This window comes from Melospiza georgiana, chromosome 15 (genome assembly GCF_028018845.1).
Source record: "Melospiza georgiana isolate bMelGeo1 chromosome 15, bMelGeo1.pri, whole genome shotgun sequence".
Classification (NCBI taxonomy): Eukaryota; Metazoa; Chordata; class Aves; order Passeriformes; family Passerellidae; genus Melospiza; species Melospiza georgiana.
Window position 1 is genome coordinate 4,899,050 of NC_080444.1, and position 26,482 is coordinate 4,925,531.

Consider the following 26,482-nt stretch of genomic DNA (forward strand, 5'->3'; position numbering starts at 1 on the left):
ATTAAAGAGAACTTTAGGGAAAATAAAGAGCAGAAATCAGATGCACATTCCTGCTGACTTGTGTGATACCAGGCATTAATGAACAGGTGACAACACAGGAAAGCAGAACCCTCTCATGCTTCTCAACTTTGGTATCTTCAGTGGAAAGAATAAGCAGCAGAAAATGGCCATGCCTGCTGCCACAACATACAAATACTGATTTATGTCAGGCCTGCTTTCAGACCCACCACACAAGGAGGAGTTTAACAGCACCAAAGGGTGCAAGCAGAGACATCACTGCCAGGAGCTGCATGGAAATGCTGACAGCTGTAATTAGGCAGAATTTGTGTCATGGAAGTGCTGTGTGAGTGGAGGTGGTGGCTTTACCATGAGGTGACATGCTCCTCTCTCAAACAGGCATCCCTCAGCCCCCAGTACCACTGAGCCAGGCACAGCAGCCCCTGGGCAGGGCAGGGCTGGTTCCAAGTGCCTGTGCCAGGCATGGGTGGTTTATAAAATGCCACCCTGCTCTAGGGACAGGCTCCATGTGCCAGGATGAACAGGGAATGGAGCAGGCATGAGAAGTGTACACTTTTTGTAGCATTAAAAACTAAGGCACACACAGGTGGAGATGCAGGGAAATGTCCAAGGTGTTCCCAGCCCCAAAAGCTCTCCTGATGATTAACTTTGCACACCTCCAGCTGATGAAAACCCTCTCCTGTGTTTCACAGGACACACTGAGGCAGAAAGGTTTCACCAATAATAACAAAATACTTTTGGAAGGCAAAAAAACCTGTAAAAAAGCAGAAGCCACGAGGAGCACTTTGGCAGAAGATGTGCACCTGCACCCCTGCATCTGTGTCTGTAGCACAGCAGCTCAGGAATATGGGCTGTGCCTTGGACTTCTCATCAGCACACCACAAACCAGCCTTTGCAGTAATGCAACTTCAATTTTAGCTGGTTAGCCCACACTGGAGAATCATTTCTGAGGACCCTCAGTCGCCTTAATTGCACAAGGATAAAATAATTTTCAGGGACCCTATGTGTGGGAGTGAACTTTTCAGGTTTGAGGTTGTTTTTTTTTTTCCTTTTCTTGTGGTGGGATGGAAACTCAAAGCACTTCAATTAGAAGCAATTACTGGAGATGTAGAGGCTTCTCTGAGGTTAAGCTGCCCTTCATTTTCCCAAGAGAAGCCTTTAATTAAATGCAAATAATCACAAATTTCATATAGCAAATTGCCATAATTTCTCTTTTAGTTACTGGATCTCATTTGGAAAGGAAAGGGGTGGGCAGTAGCACTGGGTGGACACAAAGTAATGAGAACTCAAGAGGTTAAGGCTGAATTACCTGTGTGAATCTATTCCTCTTCTCTAAGTCTGGCTGCAAGCACATCATTTCAGTGCTAACAGGCTGTCCTTCATGCAAGTGCACTGGAGTGCAGTCCCTCAGAAAGAGGCCAAAATACAAATAATTACCTCAGTCCATCTTGCTGCTGGCCACGGCAGCGGAGGCAGGACGGGTTCAGGGCAAGATGCAATTGAAGTGGAAATGGCCAGAACTAAAACTCAAGCTATGATGAATTTGAGCGATATATTCAAGTTCATCTCCACTGCAGAGCTCTGGAAGAACAGGCACAGGAAATGGCAGCACGTATTTTAAATGCTTCTATCAAATGAGGCATGGGAGTGGAGAAGAGCTAATACAGGGATAGTATTTCCCCCTTCAGGAGGGGACAGACAGACTCTGCACAGCACAGGGCTGCAGTTTGGGCCTCAAACCCCTCAGTCATCACAGCAAGAAGGTAAATAAAGTAAATGCACAACTGTGGGAAGAATAGGGCACGTCTCTTTTACTTTTTGCTCAGCCAAACACGAGCTCCCCTCACTGAGCAGGCAGGACCCAGCTCCACGCAAAGCACAGGAACATTTCTGCTCCTCAGCGTTTCAGACTCTCCTCAGCCATTTACAGTTCTAAGAGAAAGCCACCACCCTTCCCTTTCCATGGTTATGCTCCAGCAGCAGGAGCTCAGAATGCCAAGAAAGCTTTTCTGAGAAGCTGATGGCTTTGCAGTTCCAGGACAAGAGGAAAGAGACATGGAGGCTACTCCAAGCAGCACCTCTGCCTGAAGGCAGCCATGCAGAACAGCTGCTTCAGAGGAATTGTATTTCTGTTCCAGCACTGGCTGCTAGGTTTGGAAAGCCTGGAAGGCCATTGCTTTTCTGCTGTGCAGAGAGTGCAGGAGGGATGTTGGGAAGCTTAGAAAGAAAAAAAAGAGCTCAAGGAACAAGAGAAGCAGCAGCAGCAAACTGACTCTATGGCTCAGCATGGCACATCGTTTCTGTGTGGATTCCCAAATTAAATCATTTCTGCTCCTGCACTGTGAGAATATGAGGAAGGATCAGGTTGTAAGCTGTTCAGAGGACTCACTGATTATCGACATTTTAGCAGTGAGCTTGCTTTTGTTCTTTTGCACATTTATAATAATACCTTTTACATGTTCTCCAAGAGACAAATCTCTCTCTGCTTCAGAACTGCTAGTCTGAAGATCTTTTGTTGGCACTGAGATGAATGCTAATATGAAATATCTTATTTCTTCAGATGAAAGAGGCTGAGAACAATCTCCTCTGGAGGGAGGTGGCAGGAGGGAGGATCTGGGATCAAGAGTTTATGACTCACCCTGCACAGCCCACCCATGCCCTCCTTGCTGTTCCACCTCACACTGAGCAGCTCCTCCTGGGCTCTTAACCCTTCCCATTGTGCTCCCCCCATCACAGCAGGGACCAGCACACAGGGCCCTCTGCTCATAGGCAGAAATGCCTGGAAATTAAGAGTTATTCCAAAAAATAAATTATCAACCTCCCATTGCAAACCTCCCAAATCCCTGTCACTCTGCTCCCTTCCCCATCTATTTGTATCCCTCTGTTCTTGGAGACATCTAACAAAGCCGTCATGTATTTTTAATGCAATCAGGTATTTTCCTGCTGGGGATGTACACCAGACCAGTTATTGAGTCTCAGCAGGGCCCACACAGCAAGTCTGGCTGGTGATGGTTTGCCTGCACACGTGCTCTGAGCTGCAGATGTGAGGAGATGGGCATTGCTGAGTTTCCCCCAAATGAGAAGCACTAATAACCAAGGGATGTGTCCTGGAGTATCTGCATGTCAGGGCTAAATTCTCTGGTGTCCAGGAGGAAAACAGCACCAATAAAACATTTCTCTGCTGTGGAGACATTTGTAATATCTTTCACTCCTGGTGAGTACTAAGTACAAAACTTATGCAGCAGCTTCTTTCACAGTAGAGATACCAATAAATAAAACTTCTTTGTTCTGCCTCTGAAAAATGCAGTAACTAAATATGTTTGAGATATTTGTTTCTCCTGGATGCATAGTTCTGTTCAGATGACTTGAGTATGAACAATGGCTCAGAAACATCTGAGAACTGAGAACAGGAATCCTGTCCATCAAGACGGAAGCACAGTCACATAAACTTCAGCTCCTTGTGAAACCCAACACAAAATATTTGAGGGAAAAAAGGGCCATCTGCCATCCTAATACTCTGTATACCACAGACTGCCTTGAGCAATTGTCAAAGGAAAAACTCCAAGAATTACCTAAGTGATTGCAGTGCAGAACATGCAGCTTGGGCTAGTGGCATGAGTAGAACATTTAATATTTCACTATTCCTTTTGCTCCCACAGCATAATCTGTCAGCATATCCAATGCCATGGCAGGCCTCTAAAAACTCAATGGTTCAGCAGGGAGTAGAGACAGAGAAGTAAAAATATGGGGACCTTTCATCATTTTTCGGTAACAAGGATGAAGAAAGCCTTATGTGCTTGTACTGGCTGAGAAAATGTGGTTATTAGGATAATAAAAATGAAATATTATGAGAGACCAATGTTTCAAAGGTGTAACACTAGAAGAAACTGATGCATTTTAACTCAACAAATCACCACTACCAAATCCTTGATGCCCTGGAGGATGCAGCCATGAAGGGGTCAAACTTTCAATAGCTTCACACAATATCCTATTTAAACTGACTATATTATTCTAAACTCCAAATGAGTGAAGGCAAAAAGTACTATATGTATCTTAAAAAAAGATAAGTAATCCCAGCTGCTTTTCATGCAGAAACAGAAACCCTCCAGGACTGAAATCTGGATGTCTAAAAACGAGTAAAAGAAAAGCATAGCACACTTTATCCTCAACCTAGAGGAAAGAAATTAGAAGTTGCTGTAAAGAAAACTGCAAATAAAAAGCATTATACTAAAGAGCTTGATCCACTGATGTCAGTGCCAAGATTCCTGCTGAATTCCAGCCAGGAAGGTTTTCACCCATAGGAACTTCTTCAGTTAATAGTACAATCACTCACAGCACTGCTGGTGTTGTCAGGCCACTGCAAGATTAACATCTTTATATCAGAAGATGCAATCCATGTGAATGAGGAAAGGAGGGAAATACACAAAGCTCTTGGGTCATGCAATGAAGTCTCAGAACAATTACTTGTTCTACAGAAAGAGCAACATGAATTAGGATGGGAAAGTGCACAATTCTGCGATGTATGTGTGCGCGTGCAAGGGGGAAAGGGAGAGAAACAGAACTTCACTCTTTCCTTAATAAGGATATAGTAATATTAATTCTAACTCCAGCCAATTTTAGCTGCCTGATTACAGCTGCACCAGCAGAAGCTGAAAAGCTGATCAGAGTTCCTTCCCATGTTGGCCTTACCACTGCACCTAAGAGACCCCAGAGAAATCATGAAAAGGGAACATAAACAGAACAGTCATTTTCTTCTGAGCCAATCTCTGATTTAAAAAAAAAAAAAAAGAAATTAGAACAAAGTCTATTCCTTTAAATCATTAATAGAAGAATCCTGCCAGCTAGGGCAATGAGCTTTCCTAACTCTAATCCATCTTTACTGCTGTGTTATTACCCCACTGTTTTCCTGTAATTGAAATGTGGCAGGTAGTTTACACACAAGAGGGAGTAATTGTATTGGAAATAACTGTTCATAACCAAATTTTAAAAGCTCATTTTTCCTAGCAACTTTTAATAAAGAAAGCAAGATAAGAATGATATTTAGCATTTGTGCCATCCACAGCAGCATTTTGTCTCTCTACATTGCCAACATTTCATTCAACTTTGCTAAACCAGACCCCTTCAGCTATGAATGCAGCCTGAGGCAAAAAATGGGGAAAAAACTGAACAATTGAAGTAATTTGTTCCTGTTCAATTAAAATAATAAAATATGGCTGAACTTCATGCTAAGGGATGAAAACCTCAGCAGCACATGCAGGCACAGAATTATTTAGGTCAGAAAAGACCTCTAAGATCATTGAGTCCAACCACTAACCCAGTACTGCCAATTCCACCCTAAACCCTGTCCCAAACCAGCACAGCTGCACCTCTGTAAACATCTCCAGGGACGGGGCTCTCCCAGTCTGGAGGAACATGTAAAGTTTGGCTCCTGAACACCAAGCTGCAGAATATTTTATTTACAAAACTAATCTGAAGCCTTTACTTTAGATGATTCTTAGAATACAGCTCTCCAGAAATTTCAAGCCTTGCAGGCTGATTGGGGAAAAATATTATTATTTTCTATTTATTACAGTTCAAAGTCCAGTAGAGCCTGCCAGTATATGACTACATATGCAAACAGCCCCTACCCCAAAAAATACAATCCATGACAAGCAATAGGAGGACTGGGAAAATCAAAGGAAAAGCAAAGGTCCTATATGGTTTGATGGGCAGACAAGTAGGTGGGTGTGTGACATTTAAATGCAGCCACAACAGGACACAGTCCTCATCTCTCCTGTTTAAAGCTCTGCCTGCTGCCTAACAGGCTATAAAGGGGTACTAATGGAGACTGCTTCAGACTCCTAGCACCATTTAAAATACCAGGCATTGTGTGCTACCCCCGTGCAAAGAGGTCAGTGCACTGTCATTGCCCATTATCTGAGCTTTCTAGCTTTGGACTGCTTAAAATAAGGATATTGGTTTACTGTGTTTATGTAAGCACATCTTTTCTTGTAATATCCAGAAACTAATACAACAGGAAGCTTTTTTAAAAATGCTTTAAGCTCACTAGTAATAGGTGGAATAGAGATCCCCAGCACATCACTGTTGTGCAGCATCAAATATCTGTGCTAATATGCACAGTCACAGGCAATGCTGCTGCTAGAGCTGCATCGTGGGCTGCTAATGCAGGTGGACCAGAAAGAGAAGGTTGTTAAGAGCTCTCATTCCAGCTTTATAATTAAGTTGGGACCTACAAACCCATGCAGGGGCTGTGCCCACCTCAGCCAAGCTCTGGGCAGCTCCAGGTTGAGCCTGGCACAGCTGGAGGTTTAGAGCAGCACAGCTGGAGGTTTAGACTGCCACAGCTGGACATTATCATCACCACAGCAGGTTTCCCTCCCCAGCTGCAGGTGAGCCCTGTGCCACATTGGTGTGACTGCAGGATGCAGCTGTGGCCGTGTGGGACCTGCAGACTGAGTGTTCAGTCACACACACAACCCACAGGCACTTCCCCAAGCCCAGTACGTGCAAACCACAGACCTAACAGCAGCCTTGTCCAAGATCTGAATGAAGCAGGGGACTCTCTAAGTACCACTGGAAAGCTGAGTGCTGCATGGTGGTTTCCACCTCCATTAGGTTAGGCCACCTTGAGGGTACATTTGGGTTTCAACCAAATTGGTGGCTTTGGTCCAGATTCATTCTGTGCTTTGTCTTAAAAATCCAAGCAAGGTTTAGAGGCAGCAGCCTGGCCAGAGCTCCCTGCAGCCCCAGAGCAGCTCAGCCCTGAATTTGTAAATGAGCACAGCAAATGGACCTGGCCATGGGACAGGCAGGTGACACTGGAGGTCCCCTCTAGGCCTGTTTTTTATACAGCCTGTGCTGGATAAAGGCATTTAAAACAAACTGAGCATCAAACAGTACATGAGAAATGAATGATTGTGCCAGAGGACAGAGCAGACAGTGACCAGCTGTCCCCACACAGGTGTGACACTGCTTTGACAGCCCTGTGTAAGAGGCAAAGAGGCCCACATAAACATTTGTTTAAGCCCTGAACATTAAAATAAAAGCAAAACCTAGAATTAATTAGTGGTGCTTGCTTGTTAACAGCCACTGATTGGAAGTTTATGGCTTGATTTCACAGCAGTTGTCTCCAGGAGCACAAGCCAGGAGGGCAGGCAGAGGGCAGAGAAAGGGAGGCCAGGGCTGGACAAGAAACTGGAGTGGGTGGACACTGCCACAGCCAGCACGAGGAGGTGTTTTTGTATCCTGAGATTGTCTTGTTTCATCTCTTTCCCCCTTCTCCACTCCCCACTATCAGCATTTAAAACACCCCTGAGTTTTCCTGAGCAGGTTTGCTGTGCTCATTAAAATACTGTGAGCACTTATTGGCTATAATGAGCATCATTAAATTCTGGTAAGCACCAGGACTCTTCTGTGGAGTTGAACAGACTCAGGTTCTGGAAGGAGAGCTCAGGGGTAGGAAGATGCTAGAAATATTACATTTTCCAGAAGAACAGAAACACAAACCTTCCTCTCCTTTCTGCTCTGCAAGCACTGGGCTAACTCAGACCTGTCAAGCAGCAGCTATTGCTCACTGACTACTCAGATCACTCCTCTGCCCCAGAAGGGCTCTCAGCTCCTCTTATCAGAACAGGAACAAACGAAAGATTTTTCCATATTTGCATCTGCTCATTTGATAATTTTTCTAAGTTTGTTATTTAGAGATAAAAGTCTGCCTCTAAAAACTCACTTAGCCAAGTGGTTTTCTCAGCCTCAGGGAATGGTGCAGGAGGGATTGCAGAGCAGGATCCAAAGCAGCTGTTGAGGCTGCAGGAGCAGCAGGAGATCAGGAGATGAATGGATGCATACTGGGGCAAGACTCACATTTTACATGCCCAGTTCTTGTATTTATTTCCAGCTGGCTGTGCCAGAAACACTCACCCTCAGTAGTGTGGCCATGCCTACAACCATAAAGCTGCTCCCACTGCAGGACTCAGCAGCACCACCTGTGTTTTTATCACCAAATGCTGTTCATCATCCACTAGTATTAGTAGATATGAATTAACTAAGCCATACACAAATATGCTTTACCCTGGAATAATCCCCAGTAATCCGAGGGCAAGTAAGGGAACAGAATCAGACAAGAAATTGAAGATCAGTACACGGCTCTAAAAACCAGCCTGTATCCTATGGGGGGGACAGAGCTGCTGGAAATGGGAGGTTTCTGCACACATCCCTGGGATGTGGCACTTCAGCACCTGGCCTGCAAAATGCAGTGCATCATGAGAGGTCAGTGGTGGAGAAAGAGCACAGATGTTCACCTGACTTCCCAAGCAACCTGTAGAGAATGACTGACCATCACCAATTAGCAAAAATGCATGGGACTGAGGTTGTGTTATTAAAAAGAAATAAAGCTGTATTCCTGAAAAGTGATAAATTGAAATCCTTTTGTTTTGTTCTCAGGTTGATACCCACAGCACTGCCTGCATGTTGGATGATCAACTTCACCACCACCTCAGAAATATCTATTGCTCACCTCCATTAATCTAAAGAACATGAAATGGGTATCAAAACAGCATCAATTTCACAAGATTAAACAACTGCTATGGTTAAGCATTAATTGGTCCACTTTGGCCACTCTTTGCCTGCTCACAGGAGCTTTTTGTGGATTACTGCTTTATAATTGCCTGCTCCCTATGCACACAGGCACTGCAATCTTCTGCACACCTTGACAGCAACCTGGTTAGAGAAAATGAACACTGCACATTCCCCTGACACAGAACTTTATCTGCTGGGTACAGGAAGCCAGAGGTTGTTTATTCAACTTCTCATGGCCCATTAATGACATAATTCTGGCCACAGCTGTTCGGGACTGCACAAGACCAAAGCAGAGGAAGAAATGCCAAAAAAACTTCAAACATGCTGCTCATATCAGAACCTGGCTGGGAAGATCCTTGAAAGTTGTCTAGGGAAGTGTAGCTTTACAGCTCCCTCAGGAAGTAGAACCAGGATTAAAGCTTCAGACTTGGTTTCTCCTGAAGACTCAAACAATCTTACAATGAATAATCTCATCTGAACAAGGTGGCAATGACTACTTTGCAGAAGAGACAACTGATAACTTCATTTTCACTCTGCTTGGCCGAATTATCTAGTGAAAAACGAGGATATGCCATACATAAAGGCTCACAAGACCTGGAAGGGGAAAGCTAACCCTGGCCAGGGAGTCTGAGCAGCAAGGGGGAACTGCTCCAGGACTGATGTGCACCAAGCACAGCAATACAAGGATAAGGACATGCTCCACCTAAGTACCACAGCCAGGGAGATACCCTGTAAATTCTATTTCATTTCATGATGCTTTGAAAACTAAATCAACATGAATTTTCCCGAAGAAAAAAAGCAAATCAAGATTCTTGTCTTCCTGGTCACAGAAGAAAAGCAGGAAAAATCTAAGAGAAAAGCTCAAACCCATTCCACATCCAAGTTCAAAATAACCAATTTCGTTAATTTTAAAACACTTTATAATTGAAAATTGGAGCTGGGTGGTGTATATTGTTTACATAAATACATGTATATATACATATACCGCATATAAGAGGAACATGATTTGCAGGGCTGAGCTGATCCTCAGCTTGGCAGTATCCAGCAGAAAGACAGGATCACTGTGTAAATTTGTTCCTCTCTGTGAAAGGACTGTCCATGGCAATGAAACACCCCATTATTGAAGCTGTATCTGAAGCCATGCTCAGCAGAAAGACCAGCACCCTCCCTCATCTTCCCCAGACCTTCCAGGGTAACCCCTACTTACAATTGTGAAGTTCATAACCTTCAGAATCCAGATGGTCATAGCAAGGTTCACCAGGATTAAAATCATTAGGAGCAGCACAAAGAAATAGAGGCACCTCTTCCTCCAGCCATAAATCCCCACTTTGTATACCTGGGGTCCTTCCGAGGTGTGCATGGTGCTCCGGTGCGGGTACTGTTCCTGAGGCATCTGAAATGAGCACAAAGAGACAACCACGTGTGTTCAGGGCCAGGAAAGCCAGAGATAAAAGCTGCTTCTGTCTGTGCCTCTTGGAGGGTTTGGGGTTTTCTCAGAGTTTACCAGGTGGGCAGCAGCTCTTTGGATACCTTGGTTATTTTCCCTTCTGCCTGGTGTGCGCAGTAACAGACCAGGAGAGAATGTGATGTGTTAAATGTGTGTGAATGTTCTTATAAATGCACGTAAGCACTCTGGCTGAAGGTATCCTATGGAAATCACTCTGGAGTGACTCTGCTCAGCCCCAAGTTTTGCAAGGCAGGCACTCCAGGGCCTCGAAGGATCCTGAGGGGAAAATTCTGCATGCGCTGGGTAAAAGCAGTTGAGTTCAGCAGTTTGTTTGGAAGATGCAATATGACTTTTCAGAGGTTTAGTTTAAGAAAAAATAAAATATCATCTCAAGCAAAATCATTCCTTCCAACCAAAGACAAAAAAGGCAAAGGGGAAACGTTTGCCTTTCCCCTTTCTGCACACCAGTCTTGCCTAAAAAAGTGAAGCTGGGGCAAGGTTCTCCAGCTGCCACATCTCTAACAATTATCACAAATATCTGTGCTGGGAGGGAAGGGAAGGGAAAGGGAAAGAGGAAAGAGGAAAGAGGAAAGAGGAAAGAGGAAAGAGGAAAGAGGAAAGAGGAAAGAGGAAAGAGGAAAGAGGAAAGAGGAAAGAGGAAAGAGGAAAGAGGAAAGAGGAAAGAGGAAAGGAATTCATGTTCTCACCCTCCATTTTCAGGTTGAGGAAAGCCACTTTCTCAGGCTTCCCCAGGGATCATTTCTTACATTTTCAGCTTATTTTGATGCGCAGACTGAGGAGATCATCTCTAGTAACACAGAGTTTGCTGAGTGTTTTCCATTTCAGACTCCAGACAGATAGGAAGCCACCAAGCAGGCTCTTGCACTGTGGATTCAACACCACGAGTGTCTTCCTCAGGGCTGCTGGCACTGATGTTTGTATGCAGGGAATTACAAAACTCACATCCCAGGAGGGAGCAGTGTGAGTTCCCCTGTGGGAGTGTGATGTGCATGTCTGCAGAGAGGCAGTTTTAGGAATGAGACGCTGCTCAGGGAGGGGAGCTGGGGCACCAACACACACACACACACAGGCTGGAGCAAAGCAGATCTTTTTACACTGCCACAACCACGCCAACGCGAACAAAGTTGAACAATAATAAATCACAGAGTTTCCTCTACCTGGGGGAAATTATAACTGCAACTACTGTACAGTCAAGGATTTTATTGCCTAATATTTTAACAGGGTATCCTGGAGAACACATATTAAATGCAGCCTCTCCCTTGGAGAAAAATGAATAAATTGCATTGCTAACCCTCTCAAACCATGGAAGAGGTTTGACCAAGGAGAAACAATATGAAATACCCAGCTAAAAATACCCCTTTATTGCAAAACTTGTTTATTCACTGTATCTGTGCTTTTTGTCTTTACTTGCAGTTTCTAGGATGGAGAAAATAGCATATCCAGCTGGGGCAAAACTTTACAAGCATCAAAAGAATTTATAGCAACAGAACACAACCACAAAGAGCAACTTGCATCCATACAGTAGCCTGGTTTTGAGAATTTCTCTCGTTCTGATAAAACATTTAACTCACAGCTGCCCTAACAGAGATAGAACAACTAAAGCACTCCAACATGTGTGATGAGCAAGACTTAGCAATACAGCATAAATTCATCACAAGAAAATAGCATGGCAATTGTAGATATCATGTTTTTTCTATACAAACTCTCACACGGCCACACTTAAGCAATATTTGGTTTCTAGCTACTGTTCTCCCCCAAACTGTAAATATTACCAAAAAATTGCTCATGTCTGTAGTTCTTCAGGGAGAGAAGACAGGATGATGGACAGAGAGTGCTGAGGTGTGTTAAACAAATGAGCAGAATAAGAAAGTCTGCAAGGCTACCACCTATGGAACCAGCTATATCCACTATCAATAATCTGTATGGTGTGGGAGGGAGAAGTAGGCTAGTCATAATTTAAATTTTGGCAACTTTTCCTGACTCAAACATTGAAAAGAATTAAGGCACCAGACAAAAAATTACTGCTTTGAAAGAATATCCAGTGGCTGCACTTGCTGCTGACACCTCCCTCCTTTCAATTACTGAACTAAGAGGAAAGGCTGCTGCTGCTTAATAGGATTTTTCATTTCTTCTTCAGGAAAATATTAGGAACCACCACTTAATTCTGTAACAGTGGAGAAAAGATAATACTGAAACAAATACAGAAATTGGAAAAGAAGCATGCCTTCTAAAGGTCAAACTTTAAAGTGAGAGGGCTTAAAGACACATGTGCACAGCACTGGATCACCACCACTGCATGAACAACCCCACCTACAACAGAACAAAATGCAGCAGCCAAATCTTTGCAATTTAGCCATAGACAATGCGACTATGACAACAAAAATACAGCCTGGAATGTGGGAATTTCACCAAGGAGTTCTTGGTTATGCACAAAAAAATGTACCAAGTTTTTGCACTAAAGCTGTACTCTGAGTCCTTATATACACCAACACTGCAAACAGGGCCTGAGACAAAATCCAGTCCACTTAGAAAAGCTATTCATCCTTTTGCTTTAGCATACCTTAGAGATATGGCCCACGACAAGAAAGATTTATTAGTTATTTTAAGACCACTGAAAGAGCCCTGTCACCCCACCTGCTGATCTGCACAGGCTGCTTCTGCAAAGCTGCAGCACCTTCCTTCAGCAGAGCTAAACCAGAAAGCAGAACTGGCTCTGAGCTCACAAAATTCACACCAGACCTCACCAGTTAGGGCAGATCTTTGCTCCAAGCCTCCCTTCCCTTCTTGGCAGCAAGTTCCTCACTCAGGGTGTGCAACCCACGTTACCAATTCCTCAGGCAGAAAAGCGTTTCACATGCACAGGGATGAATTAACACCTTTCCTACACAAACACTGGCACTGTAGCATTCCTGGCCCTGCTGCCTTTGCAGGCTCAGGGAGGACCATGAGCAGGGTGAGGTTGTACATAAGGAATCAATAACGTTTCTCTGCCGTGGGGGTTTCTTTGATCAGCACTTGAAGGACGTATGTTTAATAACAGAACAATTTCAAGCTGTAAGAGGATGCTGTCTGGGAAGGCAGCTTCTGTCTTACGGGCCCTATTGAAATTTGCTGCTGGAAGTGTCCTGGAGCTCATGGATCAGCTCATTGCTGCAGGAATGGCCCTGAGCCTTGCACAGCCCACACAGTATCTCCCCTGCCAGCCTGGCTGCCTATAAGTGAGGTGTAACAGCCTCATCAGAAAAACCAGCAGCATCTGAGCCCAGGCTGACCTGGAACACGGTGATGGGAACACATTTCCAGAGATGAGAGAGGGGCTCCAATTCCCTCAGGTCTTGGACCTACATCTCCCACACCTGCCCTCTCTTTGTGTCCATATCACCAACATCCTCTTCTCTTTCTCTTTGTTTTCTGAAACAAAACCCTTTTCTTTTGGGCTGAAATAAGGGGAAAAAAAGCCCTAAAAACCTTCAGAGGTGCTCTCTGCCATATCACTGGAAGGCATTGTACTTGTATTCACTGGCTGTAAATGCTCTGCAGATTCATCCTCTTTAATTTCTCTGGCTTTTAAGTGCACAGTATCCACCAGGTTCAAAAGAACAGACATTTCTGGAGTGTGACTGAGAACAAAATCTGGTGTGAAGAAGAGTGTTTTGAGCCATCTATCAACAAGACATTTTCCGGCACCACTCCCCATAAAAGTCTCTCAAGTTTGACACCCCCAGGTGCATTAATCCACCAGCAGCATGACCCAAAACCGATTTATGTCCATTCACATGGGTCAGAGACCCACAACCTGGGTCTCCATAAAAAGAGTCAGGCTTTGGAAAATGACTTCTCACTTGTAGCATGGCCAGCAAGGGCTGAGCATTGGGGAACAGCCCATGGGATGAAATACTTGCTGGGATAGTTAAATCTCATAGCACTTTTCTCCAGGACCATCTAAGCCATGGATTCACTCTCTGTGACTGTTATTGGTGTGCCCATAGCTTAAATCTTTGCTTTCTGCTTGTCCCTCTATTTCTGCCAACAGTGCCTGTCCCTCCCTATGAGGAGCAGCTCTTCCCTGAGTTGGGACCACCATTATCACTCAATGCCCATTTCTCAGGTATCACTGCTGATACATGGCCAGAGAGACAGAAAGTAAAAGGAAACATCCTAAGGAATGTTCTTTTCTTTTATGAGCAGTCTCTTTCAGTGGGGTACAACACATGTAGTGTTACTCAAACATCTGGCCTGATTCTAGCAAACATAAGCACATCAGCAAGCTTTTTATGATCTGTACTCCATCAGGGCACACTCTGCCCATGGAAAACACCTTTCTTTCCTCTTGCATCTTGTGGAAAATGGACTCAGCACAGGCAGCTGGGGAGACCTTGGGGATTCACATCCTGGTAAGGCATCTCATTCAGACCCCTCAGGCTGCTCCCCACCTCTAACATCTTGAAAGCTCTTGTAATTTCCCCAGCTGTTTGGGCTGGCAGCACTTCCACAACAAATGTGCTTGAGGATAAGTGCACTGCAAGAACCTCAGCTTATAAACCAATAGCTTGGAGCAGATGGACTCAACCAAAAGCTGAACAATGGGACTGTCCTGTCCCTTCTCTGCATTCAAAGAGCACTCACAGAAAAACTCTAAACCTATTAGAATTTGCCAGAACAAACGAAAATAACAGGCAGCTCCATCTCTGAATTGTATTTCCTAAGCCAAAAGTGATATTTTATTATGCTGCAAGAATCTGTGAGCAATGTGATGTCACTATTGCTTCTCTTCTCTGGGAAGGACAGAAACATGTCTACTTTTTTATTTATGACAGCCTCTTTTAAATTTTACACATTTTCCTTGATAGTCAGCTTGTCTCAATACTTTCTTTCAAAATTAAGAAGGAAATGGAAAGCTAGCAAGGAAGAAAGAGTCTCTGCAGTGAGTCCTTTTATGTATCAAGCTAGTCAACAGAGAATGTCTTTCACAAAATGCCCCACAATTTGTGGTAAAAAATTCACGCTGCATGCATGCAAACACCACACCAGCTCCGCTGCATTCACACCCTGCTTCCTTTGCAGCACTCAGATGATGTGAAGCACTCACAGCCCCTGTCCATGGGTGCCAAGTTTAGAAAAGCTCTTTCCCACCAGAGTGCCTCAAAGCAGGACGCACAAACATGAGAACTGCACCAAAATAGCCAGCAGCAGGTGTGACTGCAGGAGGCTGCGGGAACAGCAAGAGGGATCTCATCAGCCGAGCTCCACTCAGAAGGCAAGCCACAGGAGGTGACACTTCGCAGACTCCTGCCCCAACACACTCTCACCCCACAGCACCAAAAGAGATATGGCTTGCAGGAATGTGCAAAGCAGGATCACAATATGGATTTATACGGCTGGAACCCAACCAGCACGGCACAAATTGAGAACTGTGGGCTTGAGCATGTGCCAGGATCCAGAGTGCAGTCTCTGCAGTGTTCCTGCTCACACAAGTTAAAACTTGTTCTGCTGCATCTTCCATCTTCCCTCCACATGATGTGCCTTCTGTGCTAATCCATTTGTTCTTTTGCACTGACTCACTCTCTTTCTGGTTTGCTGCTGGGAAGGACCAGGAGAGGAGAAACACATATTGGGGTGTGCTAATGGCTCTCCTTTCTGTCTGCTTCCAAAATCAGGAGGCTCTCTGCACTCTGCCCACACACGCACACATTCTTCAGTCCTCCTGGATTCAAAGCTTGAATGCTTGACCCAGGTGGAGCTGCACAAAGGGCACTGAGGAGGCTCAGGAGGAGCTGCCAAAGGCAGGGAGGAAACACCAGCTCCCATGGCCCTGGCTGCTGCTGGCTAAGATGGACACGTTCCAGCCTCTGCACATCTCTGGCTCTTCAAAGCCGACAATCACATTTGGGAGGTGGCATGCTACATGATCAGAGGTAAGAACTTGAATTTTATTTAGTTTTTTTAACAATAAGCTTAGAGCTAGCAGTGAAGAAGATAATAGACTGACTGCTTGCCTAGACTAACTGCTGCTGAGAAAAGCAATAGAGATCCAAGTCTGCAGGGTAAGATGGCAGCCTGTGAAGGCTAAAGAAGTTCCAGATCATGTAAGACCTTCCTTTAACACAGCATTTTCACTGCAGGTGTATTTTATGCAAAGCAAATTTTGAGCTTATCAAGCCTCTTTATTTCCCTCATATGCCTCCCCCTTTCACAACTCATCTCTGTCCTTCCTCTCATTCCTTTTGCCCCCCCATCAGCCTCCAGAAGCCAGAGTACATCCATGTCTCCTGTGCCTGCACTCCAGACCCACAGAGTCTTCACTTGGCTCCTAAAAACTCAACCCACTTCCGCAGAATTACTGGGAGAAAGCTCTGGTCCTGCAACATTTTGGATCCGTTGCCCCTTGTCCCTGAATTTTTGGGGTGCCAAAATGAGTGACTGCTTGAGCCCTGCTGGATGCAGGCAAAGCAAACCATGTGTCTGCTCCCATGAACCAGTCAGAGATTCTTAGCGCCGTCCCACCGTATCATTGGATACCCTTAATTCATTCCTTGTTGAAAGGAAATAAAAAAACAACACCACCACCATAAAACACAGCTAAGGAAGAATTTTCAACACGTCAAATAACATTGCTCTGAAAACCCAAGGCAGAGGCAAGGAAGTTTGTGAGGCGAGGCAGACTCCTCCTGACACCTCCATCCCTTGACGAACGCGCGCTCCCGAATCCCGAGCCCAAGCCTGCCATATAAGGTGCTGATATCTCTGCAAAGGCAAGACAAGCTTTAATGCTGCAACTAAAAGGATGAGAGAACATTGCCTAAATCTGGCAGGTCCCTAAAGAGGGAGTGAGCTTTTCATCATAAATGTTTCTTCAGTTATTTGGGGAAAGAAACGCAAATCGGAAGAGAAGTTGCAGATACAACAGCCCCTAAATTAATGTTTTCCCTCCTAATCTTCTCTGCGTGGCTTCTGACCGTGCTGTCTGTTGCAGTTTGCTCGTGCTTTTTAAGATACAGGAAAAAAAAAAAATGCAGACAAATCACAAGGCAGTGATTATTACTGAGTTGCTGCCTCTCTTCATAAGCTCGCTGTACCAGGAATTGGCAAACAACCCCCAGACAAACATGCTTTCAACTCATTAAACAACTACAATACAATGCACTTATAAACGTATTTACTGTAACTGAGTCGCATTTTTCATCCAAATATCTGACTGGCACATGGTCCAGAGCCAACCTTTCAGCAGCTCCAGGTTATACACACACTTACTCCCCAAAATGAAAAAGTTGGGGAATATTTGGGTGCAGCATTCCCTCAGGCAGAGACGCGGCGCGGGCGTCGCTTTGCCTGCAGCTTTACTATCGGCACAAATTTAGCCAGAAACCACCACCCAGCCTCAGACTGCTCCCAACCCTTCGCAAATATGCCACAACTCCCCATTCTTGACTCTTTTTTCTGCTCTAAGCAGCAGTGTGAAAGCAAGGAGCCCCTTTGTAGAGGCACAAAAGGAGGCGAATCCATGCGGCGCTGGGACGGAGCAGGGCAGCTCTTACCTCTCCCTTGGGATGGATGAACGCCCGGAGGGTGCAGGAGCCTGGGGAAGATGCAGCTCAGCCTTCAGAGCAGCACGAGGCCTGGCCTGTGCTCATGAGCTGCCCCTGTCAGATTTTCCAACAGCAGAACTGCAGCCAAGTCCCTGCCCATGCCTGAAGAATTTCCTGAACAGCATTCCCGTTCTTTTTCTAACTGCTTTGAAACCACACTGTCTGTACTTCAATAGGGCTTTGTCAGGCCAAGTTACAGCTACTGGGCTGGCTCCAGCGAGCAATTGAAAACACATGTGTTTTGCATTAAAAGCCCCCTTCTCCCTGCACACATTCAGACACAGACACCCCCGTCTGCACCCAGCCCCAGAGCCTGCCTGCCCTGCCTGCGCTGCCATCTCAGTTAAAAGCAATAAAGGGATTATGTTGGTGGAGATTTTCTTTGGGAGAAGGAAAAATGGGGTGGGAGGGATCCCATTCCCACTGATAACACCTCACCCTGCCTCCTGTGCTTTGCTGGTGCCATGGGCACTCAGGTGAACAGCCAGCTTTGCCAAATCCCAGCTAGCAAGGAAGCACAGGGGATAAAATTTCAGTTCACCACTACTCTCCCCTTACCTTTGCCTCTGTCTCTTCTAAAACTATGAGAAAAGAAAGCATATTTTTAGCATCTCTAGACTCAGTTCAGCACATCAGAACTGTATCCTAATCTTGACACATACTCCTGTATCTGCTTATACTAAAAATAATACAACTATTTTTGAGTACTTTCATCCCTCTCTGCTTTCCAGCTGTCCTAACCTTTATAACCCAAAATATTTTAAGCACCTTGCATCTCTTTTTAAAGAGCATTAACACCGCTCTGGCATTGGCTTAAGGAAAAGAAATAGAAGATATAATGTTATACCTTGAATCAGAACGGGTCCCAGTTCTTAAAATCTGTAATCATTTCCAGGCAGCACCATGGGTCAGGGCAGCAAGCTGGGGATGCCCCGTGCCTGGCATGTGCCTGGCAGGCAGAGCTGGAGTAGATGTGGAAGCACACATGGATGTCCCCCTTATTCCACCACGGCTAAGTCCCACCAAAGATGAAACACAGCAGCAGAGTTGTCAAGGTAACAATATAGAAAAGAGACAGTTTAAAGAGAGAGAGAGAGATTTTTCCCTCCTAATGCTCCTTTTCAAACCGTGCACTCCACTTCTTTGGGGTTATTCTGTTCTGTGGTTAGCAGAGGTGTGGTGGGCAGGTGAAGTGTTTACAAGGGATAAAGGCAGTGGAGATTATAAGTAAAGAGAGCTCTGATCCAGCACTGTCTGAAGGCAGAGGAAATCTGCTGCCTTCCACGGGCTGTGGCTTCAGTCCATGGCAAGGACTCATTCACCCACAGGAATGTGAGATCTGCCTTTCACCCATCAGCAGTGAGATCTTACAAAACCCACGTGGGATGGAAAGCCTGCAGTTCATCCACCCAAGCTGCTGTGAGAGCTGCTGTGGCCACACCATGCCTGGCTCTTGCCTGCACTCTGCCCTGGTACCAAAATGCTGTTTCCTTACTCCTGCCAGAGCCACACAGGGGTCAGCAGCGCTGCCCTCATGCACAGGACAGATGTGGGCAGCCTGGACTGAAAATCAGTGGGGATGGATCCAGACTAGGATGCTGTTCTGCAGAAGATAGGATGAAACCACACAGTCATCCTGCCTCAGTTTGCAAGACTTACAAACAAAAAAGTGAGCACACACACAACCACTGGTGGTGGCATTTCACATCTATTTGCACAGCTTGTGAGGAGTCAGCTTGTGCCAGAGCAGAAATCTGGATCACAGATCACAAGAACTGTCTGTGCAGCTCAGAGTCCCCTCCACAAACTACCACAGCCATGGCAATACTCTCTGGGTTGGCAACCAGCAACAGCTGAAACCAAAGGCGCCTGTACCAAAGTCTCTGGGTATAAATAAGCTGAAACAGAAAAATATGAACTGCAGATTCACATAATTAGATTTTCAGTTGTACAAGACAATCAGGCATCTGCAGAGCTGTTTGCAAGATGATGGCAGCCCGTGCCTTCTGTCTCAAATTTCCCTGTGGTCTTTATTCAGCAAACCAGCTCTGGATGGGGCAGGCAGTAACTTCAGTGGCTCGCCGTGTGTTTTGAGTTAAGCACATGCTTTAGTGCTTTGTGGTCCAGGACTTTTTATGGCAGCCTGGCTCTGGCAGGATCATTAGTCCAATCATTTAAAACGTGGCAGTACAGCACTTTGAGATTACCCAGTTCTTTAACATAAATACAGTAAATCAGTGGGTTTCAAATTTTTCTCGCTGTGCAGACCCCTAAATATTTGACAGAGGTGGTGCATAGCCCTGTAATCATTTCACAGGGAGAGATTCCTCCACACCTTGCAAAACCCCCTCTTAACTTGTCATTTTTCCCTGGGGATAGTCCCCAGGCCTCCCATACATCCGTGGCCCACAGGCTGGAAACTGCTGCTGGAGATAACTTAATCCCTTATTAAAAATCTAAATGATCTCTTCTGTTTATGTGATGTACTTTCTATCTTCAGAATATTTATGCGAGCTAGCAGCAGGCTGGCAGGTAGAGACACGGGGAGGTGACAGCATTAATACTGCATTTTTTCCACTGGCATAATTAGTAGGCCAAGTCTATAAATATTTACATTAAATCTGTCAGGCATCACACCAACCTCACTGATAACTTCAGGGGTGTCTTACTGTAAACTGCATTAATGCCTCACTATTTTGTCATCAAGTAACACATAAAATGCTCCTTCAAGCTAAGCCACTTTGAGTGGGTTGTTTTTATCTCCTTCTCATTTGGGTGCAGGGTTTAAAGACACTTCAAGCATCAGAACTGTGGCTCCAGGACTGTTCTATTTTTCTGTTATTGAGCTATCATTTGTATTAGTGCCAGCACGACCAAAAATATATGAACCTTGCAAGCATAAACCTTAAGTTGATGTCGACATAACTATCTGTGTAACTGCTATTATTCCTCAGAACTGGCAGGGTTATGAGGATTAAAAAAAACCTACTAGAGCTCTTTGGGAAGATGAAAACAAATTAACTCCCCCCAAAGCTTCAGTATCTTTGCAGCTGGAGACTGCAACACATAGGGACTTCCATTTTGTGCAGGAGATCCAACCCACCTGGATCCATGAATTTCCACACTATGAAGAGACCTACAAAAGACAGGAAGCAAAGTTCCTTCTCTACCATTAATACCTGCCCTCACTTTTGACAGCATGTTCTAGAAGCAGCTGGAATTTATCTAATATTTACTGCTGAATTATCAATATTCATAATTAATTTCATTTAACAAATAATATCTATTTGCATAAAAAATGAAACTTGAGATTTTCATAACGTGCTGATTTCCAGGAACTCTCTCAAGCAGTCCCCAAACCTTCCTAAAAAATTCAGGGCAAACCAAATATGCAGAAAGAATCAGCATGTAAACGCAGGTGTGGGTGCACCTGGAGTGGAAGAAGACATCAAAATGGAAGTTTTATTATCTGAAATAATTAAGCAATTCCTTGGTTTGAGCTTTCCCTCCAAATTATTTCTTTTAAAATCCATTAAATCTCTCGAAGTATCACAATAGGAAAAATATAAATGTTTAAACATTTTTAATGTCTCAACTGAAAGAAATCATCTGCCAAATTATGATTATTTTAAATCACCCTCAGCCTTGGAGCCTTTTAAGAGCTCTCTGGAGTACCGGTGTGCAAAGGGAAAAGCCAAGACTCATTTCAGCTCCATCTCCTTAAATGCAGAATGAAGGCAGCTGATGGATTAGAAAGTTAACTATTTTGGGTCAGGAGCAGCAAGCTGAGGAGAGGCAGCTCTGGGCATTGCTGATGGATTCACCCAGCCCTGAGCATGCAGAGAGGATGGAGGGCAATGCCATGAGACAAGGGGGTTGCTGTAGGGGTGGAATGCTGCAATGAAGGGAGAAAATCCTTCCCTGTGTGTGCAGGGAGTGATTCTGACTTGATGGCAGTGAGCAAAACCCTTTCTAAGTGCTGGGAGTGCTGAAGGCACACAGGTCATCAAGCAATCACACACGGCTGAGATGGACTTGCTGGACAAGTGCAAAGGAAATGGGAGAAAATGAAATGTGTGTGTTGTGTGTGTGTGTGTTTGAACATGGCTGTGAGCTGGAACAGACCTGCAGGGCCTGCATCCCCCTACACCCTCACCCACTGCTCCAGTTTCTTCACAGGAGATAAATAAGGCTATTTCTTAGAAAGAAGGATAAATATAGGACTGGTCATGAGATGCAAGATCTGTTAATTCTTGGAGACTAAAGAGAAAGTGGGACAGAGCTGCTCTTGTAGACAGGAGTTCCAAGGATGCTCTAAATTTCATACAGATGAGAAACTCAGGATCAGCAGAGGTGGCCCTGGAGAGCCTGATACCCATGACACTGAGTTATTTAGATCTGAGTACTAAATTTTCCCTTTCTATTCATCCCAGACTTAGCAAACAGTGCAACAACATAAGCAAATCAAAGGAAACACAAGTCCTGTTTTCATAGTAATGTTACAGGTGGGCTGGGCAGCAGCAGGTCAGGGCAGGAGTCAGTGCTGCTTGCACAAGGCCAAAAACACAAGAGGAGCTCAAGAGAGGGACTGAGCTTTCATGAGAGGCCAGGCTCAGAGAGCTGCTGCTCAGGGCCTGGAGTTCAGAAACATCCACATCTCTGCTGCTGCTACGAGACAAGGATCAAAGTGGCAAAAAGTCATCACCAAAGGCACCTTCCCCTGCACAGCTCAGGAGAGCTGTCAGCGAGGGAGGGCAGGAGGATGGAGGTACCCAGCACACCAGAACAGCAGCAGGCTCATGCTCCCCTGTGCACGCATTGATGTGCAACACCTGCACTGAGAGCAGCTCACTCCCAAGGCTCTTTCCTCCCTTTTCTCCTCAGGGTCCAAACCTGCAGACTCCCTGAGCCCATTTGCAGCTGGCAGTGTTCCCAACCCTAAAGCTCTGTGCCGTGCTCCTTTCCCCACAAAAGCTGCACAGTGTTCACCTGTCAGCCAAAAAAAGCCACAGCCGGGACCTCACCCAGCCCACCCCTCTACCCCAACTGCTGTTTCATAATTATTTTGATGATTTCAGCCATTTTCAGGCTCTTCTCAGAAATAATTTAAGGCCAGCAGAGCTTGTTAATAGGTAGAATGGAAAGTGTTCCTTTTCATTTCTCTGGCAACATTAATGTAATTATCCTGAATAATTCTCAAACTACGTGGGCTGTAATTTCAAGGCAATATTACCATTACAGAGCCCTGTTCTTCCAGCCAGCATGTGTCATACTTCCCATCCAGAGGTTATTTATCAATATTCAGAAAGGTCTTCATTTACAAACAATAGGGTCTCTCCATTTGCAGCACTACAAGGGAGCAGGATGGGTGTCACCAGGCAAAAAGAAGTGCCATGTCCCTGGCTTCTACTCCTCTGGCATAAGAAATGCAAGGGGGAAAAAAAAAACCCACTGCAAAGATTAATTCCATACAGATATAAGAGCAAATATTCAGTTGGCAAGGCCAATAATTGTTCTACTATTAAAGTCTTAACAGTATCCAAATTCATTACTCTTATCTGAGCAGCCTCAGGCTCCGTTCTTTCAGAAATTAGGTTCAAGGCACAGAGCTGCTCTCTGAGCTTTGCTTAGATGTGTGCCCTGACCACGACACACAGTCACCTCAGCCTGCAATAATCATCTTCTAGGGGAGCATTTCAGTTTCTCTGCTAGGTCTGTTGCAGTGGAGAGTTTCTGAGTATGGATGTGCTGCTCTTAGATTTGATGCAGAGCAGTTTCTGGTCAGGCAGAGCTGTTCAGCAGCCTGTGCTCATCACAGCCTTTCCCTTTCCAACCCAGACTATTTTTACTCTGTCAAGAAAGAAGCTCTGCTTGTGCTTACACTTAGGTATCCGATTATATCACAAAGTTTAGCACCACCCAATGCTCCCAAATTTGGCTCCACAGAACAATTTCCGTGGGCAGCAGCTCTGTATTTTCTCCAAGCAATTAGCAGGACTCTTGCAGAACACTAATGAGGCGGCCTGTCAGCCCAGGACAGAGCCATCTGTTTTAACAAGCTCTGGGGTGTCATTCTGGACAGCAACACTTCTGCATGATGCTGTGACACTCCTGAGATGGGCAGCAGGGACCTTCATCCATAATATCTGACCAAAGGAGAACTCTTGCCCTCCTCCTCCTCCTGTGGCAGCATCAAGCTAAAACTATCCAGATCACACTAGATACAGCTGAAGTTTTTACAATGAGGGTGGTGAAGTACAAGAACATGCTGCCCAGAGAGGTCCCTCCACCCATTCTGGACAGGATTTTGGCCAATCTGATGTAGTTGAAGATGTCCCTGCCATTGCAGGGGGCTTGGCTCAGATAACCTCTAAAAGTCCCTCCCAACCCAAACCATTCCGTGATTCTAAAACTTTATGTACAGCACCCACTCTGGGACAAGCAGCAAGGAGACAACAGATCTGGCAACCGAAATAGTGAGCAATCTTTGGCTAAATTTTGCAAATTCTTTCCCTCTGCTTGTATTCTGCAAGAGGTGCTAAGGCACGTGCTGTTCATAGAGCAGCTCCTGACAGAATGCAGACACTTGGAGCTGTAGCACATTAAAGAATGATTGTGCTGATATATAAACAAACACACAGACACACTCACATATTTTAAGTTTCAACAAAGAACACTGGGGAAGGTTTAAAAAGCTAATTCCTTAGAAAATTAAGCTACACTGAGATTGTGGCACAAGGAAGGAAAAAAGATGCAATGGCTTGAGAAATAAATGCATGCTTGTATGTCAGTAATTACACCTGACCTTTGCCAGAGAACTCAGTAGGGCAGAGGCATCTTGGTGAGGATGTGTACTCCAGGGATCATGAAAAGGCCATTGTGCAAAACTTCCAGACTTGGATTTCTCTACAGGGATACACTCAAGGGCCCCTCCATCTCAGTATCTCTGCTTCAGTTATTGGCAGGCCATCACAAAGGGTAAAAAGGCATTTAATTAGGGAATCCCTTTATTTCTGTAGTTATTACCTCTCAGTTTCTGAGAGGATTCCTTGTGCTAGGAGGATTTCCTGTGTGTTCAAGCGCAACAGTAAAGGTTGCAGCATTCAAGAGAGTTGCTGAGACCATTTGCACTTGCTCTGCTCTCCTCTTCCAAACGTTTATCTGATTCAGCAGTTGGTGAGGTTTAACCCTCATTGCAGTGTCAGAGGGCTGCTGCTGCTCCCAAATCTCTCTGTGACCCTAAGAATCCTGCAGAAGTGCCTGTAACAATGTTTGTTCCCTTCAGAGTACAGAAGAAATAATCAAATGTCCTGTCCCTTCCTCCAGAGAGCCAGAATACAATTTGGTTCTGGCTTTGTCTCTTTGTCCTACAACCTCACAGCTCTGGTATTGGATTCCTTGTGAGCACAGTGACCCAGCAGCCCCCACCATCAGGGATAATATTCACTGCAGAAGCAGAGGAATGCAATGAAGTTCCTCTTGCAATACTCATTTCCATATGGCAGAAAAATGAGAGGCCCATTTTGTGACTCCTCTGCATAAGCAAAACATCCTGTGGTTTGGCAGCAACAGGATCTTCTTTTCATGAGTAGGACACAGGGAAAACCTTGCCACATTCGTGTATTTTGAAGTGGAATTTCATCACTGCTGTGATTAATGTCAACATCATTTCTGCCCTAAATTCTCCATTCCCTCAGGCTAAAAATACCTTCCTGGATTTCTTGGTATTATCCAGTAAGAATCACAATGGGAGAGAGGGCAAGGAGAGAAAAGGAGAGAGGTGTTTTTTGCCTTTCATCCAGACTTTGGTTTTGGGCAAAGTGGCTGTCAGGGAGGTAAGAGAGATGTTCCAAAAAAGTGAGGGATTTTACCTGCCCACATTTCTCCCCAGGTTATAACAAAAGTTTATGTGGATGCTTCTCAAAGAGTAGAAGAGTTTTCATGTTATGCCTCACTCAGAGCTATATTTACAATGGTAGTTTATGAAGTTGCTAACTGTTAATTTAAATTTTTTTGCTGCTGCTGCCTTTTTTTTTTTTTTTTTTTTTTTTAAGTGCCCTTGTGTCTTATTCTCATTTTCCAGATCTGTCCTGCCTTCTCCATTTCTGTGGGTCAGGGACATGCTCAAGCTGGTAAACTCCCCCTCCACAAAAGCAGGAAACATGCAAAGTGAAAAACTAAATCTCTTTCCTACAAATCCCAATTCCAAATGCAGAGATGAGGATCTAGAGGTGAAGCCCTATGAGAAGCAGCTGATTTGAGGTTTGGTCAGCTTGGAGAGGAGGAGACTGAGGTCAGACCTCACCAGGGAGTGCAGCTCTGATCCCTGCCCTGTGTGACAGTGACAGCACCCAGGGAAGGGCTGGAGCAGTGCCAGGAGAGATTCAGGATGGAGATGAGGGCAAGGTTCTTCCCCCAGAGGGTGCTGGCACTGCCCAGGCTGCCCAGGGATGAGCACAGCCCCAAGGCTGCCAGAGCTGCAGGAGTGTTTGCGCAGCACTCTCCAGCAGAGGGTGGGATTTGCTGGGATTGTCCTGTGCAGGGACAGGAGCTGGACCTCGATATCCTTGTGGATATTCTGTGATTCAACGGTTCTAATCAATAGCTGGGTGTTTTTGTAACTCTTCACCTTACTGGAGACCAGCACAAGAGAAATCAATGCAGAGCATTTACCCTCAGCTGTCTGTGAAAACAAACACATGCATTTAAGAAGTGTGATCTTTAAGTCACACAAAATGCATTGCAGCAGTGGGGTTAGATGTGAATCCTGCAACAAGTGTTTCTCAGTTCCAGAGCATCTGGCAGGAGCAGCACTGGGCTGTGTTCACACCAG

At 45.0% G+C, this 26,482-nt stretch overlaps 1 protein-coding gene across 3 annotated transcripts in view; it reads right to left on the bottom strand.

Moving 5' to 3' along the window:
• The window catches only part of SGCD (sarcoglycan delta), a 306,084-nt gene that overhangs the window by 112,538 nt on the left and 167,064 nt on the right, over positions 1–26,482 (bottom strand). For 2 of the 3 annotated variants that reach the window (XM_058034848.1, XM_058034847.1), the window contains exon 3: positions 9,803–9,988. In XM_058034848.1, the coding sequence (XP_057890831.1) occupies positions 9,803–9,988 (186 nt within the window). Of the gene's footprint in view, positions 1–9,802; positions 9,989–17,598; positions 17,680–26,482 lie in introns of those variants that run through there. The other variant, XM_058034849.1, reaches the window with a different exon arrangement.